Genomic DNA, 12440 nt, shown 5'->3' with positions numbered 1-12440 from the left:
TGTGTGTGTGTGTGTGTGTGTGTGTGTGTGTGTGTGTGTGTGTGTGCGGGGGGTGGCTTCTAGCACCATATAGATCAACAACATTAATTCACAGTGCTGCAGTCCCACTCAGGAAGTGGCCCAGTGTGACAGCGCCGGCTGGGGTGTTGGAGGAGGAGAGAGAGAGGCGCCAAATGGGACACCGGGACTGTGGGAAATGACACTGACTATTACACCTCCGACTTTTACACCCCAGTTACTGTAGCTCAGCTCATATAAAAGGAGACGCTGCTTTTAGATTACGAAATGATTAATGAACAAGGAAATGATGAATGAACGTAATATGTGCCACCCGCAGATGAAAGCTCCCACTTTTTCAACCTTACAGCCAAACTTTATGAGGAACTTCCAGAGCAAGATGCCTGACTTGGCAGGTCAGCCAGTACGATGGTAGCCCAGCAGGACAATAGAGGGACGTTGATGCTTCTCTCCTCACAGATTATTCCTGAGATTCCCAGGAGGAGCAGCAGAGCAGAGGGGCACCTGAGAGCACTGAAGGAAGTGCTTCTTCTTTGTCTCGCCAACATGGCTTTCTCCCGCAGGTTAGGGCTCTAAGGGCAACGATGCACACATGACAGGGAAACAGCCGCTGACAGGCTCCTTACTGAGTCTGATGCAAACACAAAAATAACAATGAATCTCCCTTTATGAAACTGGTATGTTCAGTTATTTCTTGAATCTCTTAGCTGCAGTCAGCTGGCCCTGAGTGTAACATGGTGGTCTAAATACACGTTTCAGTAGAAGTGTAACACTGTAACCCTGCTGAGGGGGGCTGCTGGGTTGCAGGACGAATGTACCCTACTGAGCAGGAAGGCTGTCAGGGGTTTGAATGCTGTGGCTGACGGGTGCATATTCAGAGCGAATGAGCAGACGGGACAGAGGACAGAGGACTGAGGGAGTCTTTCAACTGCTCTTTAACTGGTCTTGGGTTTGTTTTTCTCTGCTTGCTGTCAACTCTGGTCCAGACTGCTGGACAGAGAGACAGGCTTGCTGTGCTGGCAGGAGGAACGAGGCGTCCAAGATCTGGTTAGTAACACAAACCAGCCACAACACAACACCGCAGAGCTACGGAAGCTTACACATAGCTGCTACACACTACCTGTCCTTAATGTTTTGGGGGGGGGGGGGGGCACCCTGGCAACAGTGGCACTACTGAACGGCCCGTCTGGTTGTCTATTAGTGAACAGGTTTGATTAGCGAAGTAGTGAATATGTTTCCCATCACTGTTCCTCCGTACAAACATCCGTGTGTAGACACTGAGAGGAAAAGCCCAACACCGGCGGGTCTCGGCTCAGCGAGGCAGCGCCACCAACCTCCTCAACAGCAGCCTGGCACGACCTCAGCGAGGTGCATGAAAACCAACTTCCTGGATCAACTAGTTGGGACAAAACCCTGCCAGTTTCTTAATGTTATGTGTTTTGGGTGTTTTTTATTTGATACTGGCAGTCGGAGAGGTTTTGAGCCTCTGGTTTTGGACCCAACAGTGTGCGACTGTAAAACACCTGATCTCTTATCCATGGAGGATGTGTGTCAGCAGCATCATGTCAAGGTAAAACGACGTCACCCAGTGAATTGGTACACACTGAGGAGGACCATCAGACGTCTCCTCTTTAGGTGATAAAATGCGGATTAAAAGTGTGGAGAAACTACACACACAACTAAACACCAGAGCGGCTGTGCTGTTTTTATTCTGACTTGTATTGCATTTTTAAGAGGTGAGACAGCAAAATGGAGTTACATGAGGAAAAAAAGACAAATATAAACATTTTAGTACAAACATTTGTAAAAAGGACAAACTGACTTTCATGAATATACATTGCATTAGACTTATAAACAAGCTTGAACATGAACCTGTGAATTATTTAACTTGTGTTAAATCTTATTTTGTAACTCCACGGTCAAGAGCCAACCGTCATTGAATAAATGGGCTGTTGTCTGGGTTGTGAGCAGACACAACTCAAACCTGCAGGAAACGATTGTTTCAACAGCCATTTAATTATTTTTTTAATTTATTAATTCTTACATTTGGGCACAAAAAGTATTTTTGTCAGGCGGCGTGGTGGAGCAGTGGTCCTCACTGTGGCCCCCAGCAAGAAGGTTGTGGGTGGAGCAGTGGTCCTCACTGTGGCCCCCAGCAAGAAGGTTGTGGGTGGAGCCCCGGCTGGAGCACGGGGTCTTTCTGGGTGAGTCTCCATGTTCTCCCTGTTCCTGCTGGGTTCTCTCTGGTACTCCAGCTTCCTCCACAGTCCAAAGACATCAAGAGGGACCAGGTTAATCCAGACTCTAAATTGACCGTAGGTGTGGCTGGGAGAGCCAATGGTTGTCTGTCTCTATGTGTTGGCCCTGCCATGGACTGGTGACCTGTCCAGGGGGAAGGCTGCTGGGATAGGCTCCACCCCCACCACCCTCAACAGGAGAAGAGGGAGAAAATGGATGGAGGGATGGATGGATGGAGGTATTTTTGTCACAAGTCCAGTGTTACACTACTTCATTCCACAGCATGTCAGGATAGAAAACCAGTTTGATGACCACTAGAATTTCAGTCAGAACCCAGTTTCTGCATTTGAATATTTACATGTTAAGTGTCACATGTGAGAGCGGAACCTGCATGTTGAGGCTGGAGGAGATCCTCCAGATCCTCACTGGAGGAGATCCCTGCTGGTGGAGATCCTCCAGATCTCCGGTGGCTCCAGCAGGTGCAGCTTTGATCTGAGTGCCAATATTGACAGGTCGATGTCATAAAGTTGGTTAAGCGGCTTTATTCTAAACGATGATACCGCAGGCCTCCGAGGCCGCGCCCAGCCAATCAGAGTCAAGCCCGCACAGATCAAAGAGGAGACGAGCCAACCGTCGCTGCTGCAGACACCCATCCCGACATGGAGCCTCTCCGGGGCCTATATAGCAATCACCCCGGGTTCTTCTGTTCAGCATCCTGAGACCACAGCCGGAGAACACAGGAGCCCGTTCCTTCACCGAGTCCTCAGGTTCGTTCTCCTGGAGCCGCAGGGCAGGATGGCCGCAGGCGCCGGCGAGTGTCCCGGCAAGGCCAGTCAGTACCGGGTGGATCATCTCCTTAGCGCGGTTGAGAGTGAGCTGCAGGCCGGCAGCGAGAAAGGAGACCCGACGGAGAGGGAGCTGAAACTCAGCCTGGACGAGAGCGAGCTGTGGAGCAAGTTTAAGGACCTGACGAATGAAATGATAGTCACCAAAAACGGCAGGTGAGCCAAAGACCCACATAAGATAGATAGATGGATAGATAGATAGATAGATGGATAGATAGATAGATAGATAGACAGATAGATAGATAGATAGATAGATAGATAGATAGATAGATAGATGATAGATAGATAGATAGATAGATAGATAGATAGATAGATAGATAGATGGATGGATAGATAGATGGATAGATAGATAGAGATTAAAAACGATTTCATCCATCTTCTCTTCTTGAAGGCGCATGTTCCCGGTGTTGAAGGTAAACGTGTCCGGGTTGGACCCGAACGCTATGTACTCTTTCTTGCTGGACTTCGTGTCCGCGGACAACCACCGGTGGAAGTACGTGAACGGGGAGTGGGTCCCTGGGGGGAAACCCGAGCCTCAAACCCCCAGCTGCGTCTACATCCACCCGGACTCTCCAAACTTCGGGGCGCACTGGATGAAGTCTCCCGTCTCCTTCAGTAAAGTCAAACTCACCAATAAACTGAACGGAGGAGGTCAGGTAGGCAGAGCGCGCTTCTCCTCCTCTGGCCGCTTTCACCTCGACGTCCTCATGTTGTCCCCCTGTTTTCGTAGATTATGTTGAACTCTTTGCACAAGTACGAGCCGCGCATCCATATCGTGCGTGTCGGAGGCCCGCGGAGGATGATCACCAGCCACTCCTTCCCCGAGACGCAGTTCATCGCGGTGACAGCCTACCAAAACGAAGAGGTTGGAAAAAACGGGCTTTATTATTATTTATAAGGTTGAAAATTATAATTATTATAATTATTATTATCATTATAATAATAATTATTATTATTATTATTATTATTATTATTATTATTATTATTATTATTACTACTACTACTACTACTGAGCTGTGCGTAATTTACGCATGGTTTTTACGCTTTATGTTTGCCTGGTAGATCACTGCTCTGAAGATCAAGTACAACCCCTTTGCCAAAGCCTTTCTGGACGCCAAGGAAAGGTAAGAATACACCTGAAGTTCTACTTGAACTTCCCTCCTGACGTCAGCATGTGAAGAAAGTAATACTTGGTTTTGTTCCTGTCAGAGGTGACGAGAAGGACGTTAAAGATGACGCCACTGATAACCAGCAATCAGCTTACTCTCAGTGTAAGTACTAATTCTTGAATTGTTCATAATAATTCAATATTTCTTTTAATTTCTTTGCTCTGAACTCTTCTACTGTGGTCACGTTTTATCATATGCAGACTTGTAGATGCTAGTTTGTACGTGTGTGTGTCAGCATGTGGTACTTTTACGTGTTTGTTTACCAGCCTGCTGTCCTTGTGTAGCTGCACGTTCATTCTGTGTCAGAACTCAGAATGCAGCCAATTCCTTTTATGTGTTCACACTCGGCCAGTGAAGCTGGTTCTGGTTCAACTGGATTGAACCATCATGTGTGTGTCCCTCTGTGGAACCAGTAGGTGGCTGGTTCATTCCTGGCTCTGGCTCCCTCTGTCCTCCTGCTAGTCCTCACAGTCAGTTTGGGAGCCCCATCTCCCTCCCGCCGTCCCATGGTTGTGAGCGCTACTCCACGCTACGGAACCACCGCCCCGCGCCCTACAGCAGCCCGTACACCCATCGGACCAACTCGCCCAGTGAGTGCCCGAACCCTCCACCTTCACCTCCACACATCCAGGAATCCCTGGCACAACTTCCTCCTGAGCTGTTAACCAGAACTCAAACAAATGTTGCTGAGTGAGGAATGTCCTGCATTCCTCTTGCTTTTGTGTGAGCGGATCCTCGGAGCTGTAAATGGTCGGTGTCAGGCGAGGAATGTTCACACCTCTGTCACAGAGCCGGATGAGTCATACTGGAGAAAATCACTTGGGTAGCTTTATCTTCTTCTGATTCTTTCTGTGTGTGTGTGTGTGTGTGTGTGTGTGTGTGTGTGTGTGTGTGTGTGTGTGTGTGTGTGTGTGTGTGTGTTGCAGCTGGTTACCTGGAGAACTCCTCCACCTGTCTGTCAATGCTCTCCAGCCATGAGAACTGGTCCAGTCTCCAGATGCCCACACACTCCAGCATGATGCCCGTGGCCCACAATACCACCTCAGGCTCCAACTCCAGGTGGGTGCAGTTCTGGTTTATGTGCTTTTATCCAGTACACAAGTGAGACACACCTAGTTTCACTTTATTCATCACGCTTCTCTCTCCGTCTCTCTACTCATCTATAAATCCTTTGATTTGACACACAAATGCCACATTCCTGCAGTTGTGATGAAGATGAATAAGACATTTCATTGTCCCTCTGTGTGTCTCTGTGTGAAGTCAGTACACCAGCCTGTGGTCAGTGGGTAACTCGCCCCAGACTGGAGGGATAAACAGCAGCCTGAGCTCCCAGTTGCTGCGAGGGTCCAGCAGTCACTACCCCAGCCTGTCTCACTCAGTCATAGCGCCCTCCTCTGGCCCTCCCATGTACGACAGCAGCACTGCCACAGAAGTGCATGACACAACTCAGTACGACGCCTCTCTGCATGGGCGACCATCTTCAGCCTGGACTCCTGTAACGCCTCCGTCCCTGTGATGAAAGCGTCTCTGCAGCCTGGGAGGGAGACGACAGTAAAACATCCAGTTTTCTTGGCTGCAGGCTCTGCTGTTACTTAGTTATTTACTGAGTTGGTACAAAACTCAGTGTAACGGCCAAAATGCTTCTCACCGTCTGAGGTTTTACGGTTAATAATAAGCACAGCAGTTAGAAATGAGCTCTAAAAGAAAGCAGACGAGGCTTTAAAGGCCTCAAAAACAGAACGCGTGTTTTATTCATTTATGCTCATCAGGTTCTTTCATGCAGCCTAACAGAAGAAGTGTTTTCTCATGTTGTTCATCAAAGTCCAAATATCGATGTGCTTATATTAAGCATAACTGCACGGCGCTCATGGTGAGAGCTACAGGATGAACTGCTGACATTTTTGGATTGATTTTAAATATTGTTTATAGTGTAAATGTGAAAGCAATCCTTCTGTACATTATGAGTTTTTAACCGATGTAAATAAATGATGCATTTTCTACCATAATGTTGCTGTTTGGCTGAATTTCTTCCAGTTTTTTTTTTTTAAATTTCATGAAAACAAGATCCAATCTAATTTTTCTGTATAATTATGTAAAAAAAACCATCTACCTTTCTTCTAGTCATGTTAGTTACAGGTTCATCCTCCATGTCTCACATCTGATGATGATCAGCAGTGTGAGGAACATTTTCACTGCTGATTTCTTGCTCCGGTGTCTGAAGCTGAGGATTTCCAACTCCTTCCTAAAGGTCCATTTGCATGGACTTTGAGTCCCTCTGTTGGATTTTGTGTAATTATTCTCTTTTCTTTCTGCAGCAGAGAGCCTTGACTGTTCTCTGGCACATTCACATTGACATTCAAGTCAAGAACCAATCAGTCAATATTCATCATCATAAGAGTGTTGCACTACACGTCCCACCGCAGCCCCAGACTTCTATATCGTTAAATAGGTGAGAAGAACAATGTATAAAGTCACGCAAGTACTAGCATGACACGAACACGACCCCAGGCATGTGTTGGACTTGTTACTGCGGCGAAACCTCTGAAGTGTATCCAGAGCTCTGAATGGTCACCGCCGCTGTTCCAGCTGGTTTCCCGCCAGTTTGGGAAACCACATATGCAATATTAAATAAAAAGCTTCCATAAATTTGGCCCCAGATGTTCTTAAACTGCCTGATCTTGCTTCCTCTGCAGAAAAGAAGCAAAGCATCATGCAGAGTTCTTGCCCTGGAGCACTTTATCCTGCCAGACCTTCTATACTTTCATCTAGAAAGCACTCACAGAACGTCTTCCTCCGCCGAGGAGCCTATGAGTATCACCAACGTCCATCCACTTAAACCAACCCAGAGCGTAGCCCTGAGTCTGTAGTCCATCCAATGATCAACAAAATATAGGTTGCCTCAGTGATTTCCCTCAAAATATCCTCACGCTTTTCAGAGATTTCAACCATCAACTCAATCATTAATCTCCATCCCTCCATGTTCCCCCTCTTCTCCTGTTGAGGGTGGTGGGGGTGGAGCCTATCCCAGCAGCCTTCCCCCTGGACAGGTCACCAGTCCATGGCAGGGCCAACACATAGAGACAGACAACCATTGGCTCTCCCAGCCACGCCGACGGTCAATTTAGAGTCTGGATTAACCTGGTCCCTCTTGATGTCTTTGGACTGTGGAGGAAGCTGGAGTACCAGAGAGAACCCAGCAGGAACAGGGAGAACATGGAGACTCACCCAGAAAGACCCCGTGCTCCAGCCGGGGCTCCACCCACAACCATCTTGCTGGGGGCCACAGTGAGGACCACTGCTCCACCGGGCTGCCCCCGATTAATCTCTTGGAACAAAGAACCAGATTATATGATCGAGAGGGTTTCCAGAGGTATCTCTTCCTCCAACCATGTCCCATTGAATCAAGGAACTTGATGGAAACGTGTCAAGAAAAACAACGCTGTGAGTGATCGTACAGCCTTCAACGGTGCTCAGGATCCAGGGTCTATATTGGACCCAGATCACCCGACCCTCAGGGTCTGGTGACAGGTTCCATCCTGCAGGCTTCTTCTCTGCTTTACACCCCCCCCCCCCCAAGTCTTTTACTGGATATTGACCTGGAATCGGGTCGTCAGCTCTCTGAAGATGCTCAGATGTTTTAAGAAATGGATGTTAGTGTGAGATGTGCTGCTGTTGGTGGTGGGATTCAGACCAACCAACCGCTGCTCTGTGAATGGTGTCAGTCTTCAGGCGGCAGTGGTGATTGACAGCACCAGAAATAAATGCTGATATTTGCATCTTTTGAAGTAGAAAGAGGAAAGAATTGGGTTTTTTTTTTTTTTTTTTGCAAGACGGAACTGAGCTCTGATGTTCCTTCTGTTCCTGCTGATGTTCTCAAACTTAAACACTACTTTTACGAGACTCGGACCACCGAAGAGCGGCATCATCTCCAACTCACCTCCGTTGTTCTCACACAGGTCAGGATGACGTGTGAGCAGAAGGACTTCCTAGTTACAAATGTAACCGTGGTTCTGAGAGGCCTGTCAGGAGGGATGAGATGCAAGCAGCAGCCTCCTCTGAAGGAGGGGACGTACCAGGACCTGGTGTAATGTAACCTCGAGGTTCTCTAAACCCTCACAGAACATTTGGGATGTTCTGAAACCAGTCTTCACCGCTGACAATGTCCTGCAGTTCAAAGTTCTCTGCATGGCCTCAGGAGATGTTCTAGGTAGGTGAATTTATGGTCACAGTGCCAAAACAACATAGGGAACAACCAGGACAGAAAGAAAACATTCCCATGTGGTTCTCCATGTCTTACAAAATGTTCCCTTCAGGAGTTTGAGGAAATGTTCAGATGCAAATGATTTGTTCCCACAACCTCCTGAGAACGTTCCCACCCACAACCTCCTGAGAACGTTCCCAGAGGTGTAAGGATGTCACCTTGTAACATTTAACATTCCCACGATTCTTCGAAGGGTTTGCTGTTACTCAGTGGGGTAGCAGGGGAACATTGAGGTTCTGAGAGTGTGTCGAACTTTCCCTCCAGGTCTCTGTGTTTTCGGAGCAAGTAGTGACAGCGCAGGAACCTTCACAAGGCAGCAGGTTGAACGAGTTTACCTCAAAATCACAAGAAACCAAGAAGTCCTGGTTCAGGTTTTGTGTTTGTGTGTGTAGATGCTGCTGCAGTGTTCTGCCTCGGCTTCTTTACTCAAGAAACTTCCAGCGTACGTTCCTCTAAAGCATTGATTTTGATGGAGGCTTTTGAAAGGATTCTACAGCCCCCCCCCCCCCCCCCCCCAGTGTAGCAGTGTGCACCCCAGGGTGAACACAGCTCTGGAATCCTGGTCCTAAAATATTCCAGTGAGATCCTGCAGCTCCACTGGTGTCTCTGGATGTGTGATTGGCTTCAGCTCCCTGAACCAGAACCCGACGGATTCTTCATGGTTGCAGAGCAGCAAGTGTGTTGGTTCTGATTGCAGAGGTCCCAAGCCGTCAAACTCACAACAACCATTTTCATTCATTGTGCGTTTGACTTGCAGTCCACAACTCATCACATCTGACTTGAGTTATTTATTTTTTTGGCTCTTGTTTGCCCCTCAATCCCTGCGCATCGTTGCAACACAGCCTGGAAACCACCAGCACACCAGAAGAGCGCACATGACCGTGTTAACTCGAATATGAAGACGCAACAAAAAGCCCAGTGTAAGAAAAGATGTAGCAGAAGTGAAGCGAGGCGGCCAACAGGAACAAGAGCCCATTCAGCCCGGAGGATCAAGGTCAACGTAAGGACAGCACAACGTCCTCCTCCTCAGCAGCGGCTCAGACTGACAGGAAGGAACACACACATCATCTGCAGCAAACACACAACTGACTTCCTTCTCCACGTCTCTGAGCATCTCACCGTCGACCCTCCTGTCTGTGTGTCACTGTAAATCTGCAGGATCACCGCACACACCAGGAGGTTATTCATCTATTGTCTCAAAAACATTTTTCTCTTTATAGGAATCAGATGATTTGCAAGCTTTAAATCCATTTTAGTAAGAAGCAAAAGAAAAGTGAATGAGTCCTTTTTTAAAGTGTGGAAACACAAATGTTCTTCCTCTACAATACAGAATAAAAGCCAGGAAAAGACAAAGCACTTCTATCAGGGGAAGCATCTACAGAGCCGTGAAGGCAGGGAATTTCTCTAAACCTAATAATCCCATTATGATCACAATGAAAAAAACCCGCTCTGTCAAAGCGGGGAGCATTGACGCAAGCATGCCTTGACGTCAGTAGCTGCAGTGAATGAGGGATGGGGGGCGGGGAGAGAGAGAGAGAGAGAGAGAGAGAGAGAGAGAAAGAGAAAGAGAGAGAGAGAGAAAGAGAGAGAGAGAGAAAGAGAGAGAGAGAAAGAGAGAGATGAGTGTTTGCCTTTCAAAAAAATACCACGAAATACCAGCGTCAGCGGCCTGAACGCATCTGCGCGCACTGCAGACGCACAAAAAGAGAAGAAGCTACTTTTGAATTTGAAAACGAGTCGCCAGTGAAATCCAAGCAGACGAAGAGTAGCAGGCCGGACTGGAAATCTAAACCAGATGTAGTAAACGGAACATGATCCAGTGACCCGGGAGTGTTCATGAATAAATCAGCATATGAGAGAATTAAGGGGGGGGGGGGGGGGGGCGCTCAACCGGTGGCTGGGGCTCTAACGTGTGATAGTCATGATAATAACGCGCTCTGGCACTCAAGAGCTGCGGGACCGGAGGGAGAAACTACCATCAAGTAGTTGGTAGGAGCCAGACCGGTGGCGTCACCGCCTCCGTGACCGTGCACGCGACTCTCCCGCTGCTTTGACTCATGACCAAGTTACTCCGAGGAGGCGAACCTGCTCCCCGTCCCGGACCGGTGCTCGCCACACAATGCGTGTTTGTTCCACTCGTGTCCCTCTGGCTCTCGGACTAGCGGGGGTCGCTGTTAGAGAGTTTTCTCATCGTCACTGGATTCCCGCCGTGAGGGTGAAGGACTCGTCCCGCGCCCCGTCGGCGCACCGGCTCCCGCTCCACGCCGCTCCTCTCCCGCACCCGCAGCTCAAACCGCCGGAGGCATTCAACGCTCGCTTCGGTGCCGTTTAGCCCGCAGACGCCGTCCAGATAATCTCCGCTCCTCCAGACACCCAGGAGTTCCCGCCGTGTCAGCTGTGCGTCATCCGCACCTGATTAGACTCGCAGGCTGACGTCGCCGCCGGCGGTCCGTGCGGAGCCACGCAGAATCGAAAATGATCTTTTTATAAAGCGCCGGCAAAACAATCAGGAGTGACGAAAAACCACTTTCTTGTCCCCCACAAAGCCGCGGATCAACAAGTTTCCCCCCGGAGCGCGTCATTTCCATCCCGAGCGGGCTCCGCGTGTAATCCGCCGCGCACGTGATTGACCATTCACTCAGGCTGCGAACGTTTCTGCGTTTGTCAAAGAGAAATAGACCCCGACCGTCCGCGGAGACGCGCCTGTCAAGCAGGCTCCAGATGCTCGGCTGCTGGCCGCCGCACGCTGGAGAGGACGCGGAGGACAGAGAGATGAATGAGCGCGACTGAGAGTGTCCCCGCACCTCCCTCCTGGCTCCCCGCACCTCCCTCCTGGCTCCCCGCACACCGCTGCATGTGCTTCGTGCCCCGCGGGTTGAAGGTGTTTCGCGTTATCAAGAATCTGAGCGGCGGGTAGTCCCAGCAGCGGCAGATGTCGAGGAAACGGAAAAGTCCTGACGACCAGGGACTGGAGGGACCCCCGCCTGCAGGAGGCAGCGACCAAGGTAGGAGTCGGGGGGGGGGGGGGTAGCCTAAAGTTGAAGTGTGGCCATAGTGCAGGTATGTGCATCGGATAGTTTTACTGCAAACTCAGCTCCAGGATGCTCAGCCCCCCCCCCCCCCCCCAGCTCGTTCATCTCTAGAAAACAGTTGTGTGTTGCCTCGGATTACTCCCTCTAATCTCTCACCAGCCCAGAGAATTTGTGACTCCACGTTTGCTTGCTGAAGACACTCCCGAGCTGCCGGGTGTTGGTGAGGCCGCAGCAGCGTCACCACTGGGCGAGAACCAGTTGGTTCACCTGAAGGTGTGCGTGTGCAATGTTGCTTCTCTCAGACCGCTGGTGCAGGCGTCATGATGGGGTCGTTGGCTGGGGCAGTGAGAGAGGCACAACTGTTGCCGGATCTGCCATGAGGGAGTCCCCCTTGAGCACCCAGGGGCCCCGGCCTGCTGATGGGCCCCGGCATGCTAATGGCCCTGGCGTGCTGATGGGCCCCTCATGAGCAAACAGAGAACATAAAAACCAACAATAAAGATGGAGGCCTGAGAGCAGAGGGCACTCACGGCAGGAACCTGGAACGTTGCAGGTCCCTTTGAGATTGAACAGCCATGCAGGAGCAGGTGAAGAGTCTTAATCCAGGCAGGGGTGGCGGTGACCTGCAGGAGCGCCGATGCAGGAGCGCCGATGCAGGAGCGCCGATGCAGGAGCGCCGATGCAGGAGCGCCTCAGCACTGTGCAGGGAACAACAGGTGGAATAAAAAGCCTTTCAAAAAATCCTCAGAGTTTTATTGTTTCGTGTTCTTGGGCACTGGTGTAACCCTGAGTGAGGGTTGTTGATGGATGAGGTCAAACACTTGGGTTCATCTCAGGAATAGAAGAGTGTGTGTGTGTGTGTGTGTGTGTGTGTGTG

At 49.7% G+C, this 12440-nt stretch overlaps 2 protein-coding genes across 4 annotated transcripts in view; both read left to right on the top strand.

The window, feature by feature from the left end:
* Window positions 1-3051: 3051 nt before the first annotated feature.
* On the top strand, window positions 3052-5786 carry tbxtb (T-box transcription factor Tb). The gene is made up of 8 exons (XM_086180254.1): window positions 3052-3257; window positions 3493-3757; window positions 3832-3966; window positions 4164-4225; window positions 4311-4372; window positions 4684-4860; window positions 5197-5329; window positions 5531-5786. The coding sequence occupies exons 1-8, from the start codon at window positions 3052-3054 to the stop codon at window positions 5784-5786; spliced, it is 1296 nt and encodes a 431-aa protein (XP_086036380.1).
* Window positions 5787-10543: 4757 nt separating this feature from the next.
* The window catches only part of pde10a (phosphodiesterase 10A), a 53683-nt gene continuing 51786 nt past the window's right edge, over window positions 10544-12440 (top strand). The window contains exon 1 of one of the 3 annotated variants that reach the window (XM_086180459.1): window positions 10544-11536. In XM_086180459.1, coding sequence (XP_086036585.1) covers window positions 11464-11536 — 73 coding nt within the window. In that variant the 5' untranslated portion in view covers window positions 10544-11463. The remainder of the gene's footprint in view (window positions 11537-12440) is intronic. The other 2 variants (XM_086180457.1, XM_086180458.1) reach the window with 2 other exon arrangements.

The sequence above is a fragment of the Aulostomus chinensis genome, chromosome 16, assembly GCF_037954235.1.
Source record: "Aulostomus chinensis isolate RoL2024-O1b breed Wild chromosome 16, RoL_Achi_v1.0, whole genome shotgun sequence".
Lineage (NCBI taxonomy): Eukaryota > Metazoa > Chordata > Actinopteri > Syngnathiformes > Aulostomidae > Aulostomus > Aulostomus chinensis.
The sequence above is the reverse complement of the archived record's forward strand: the minus strand, read 5'-3'. Positions and strand labels throughout refer to the sequence as shown.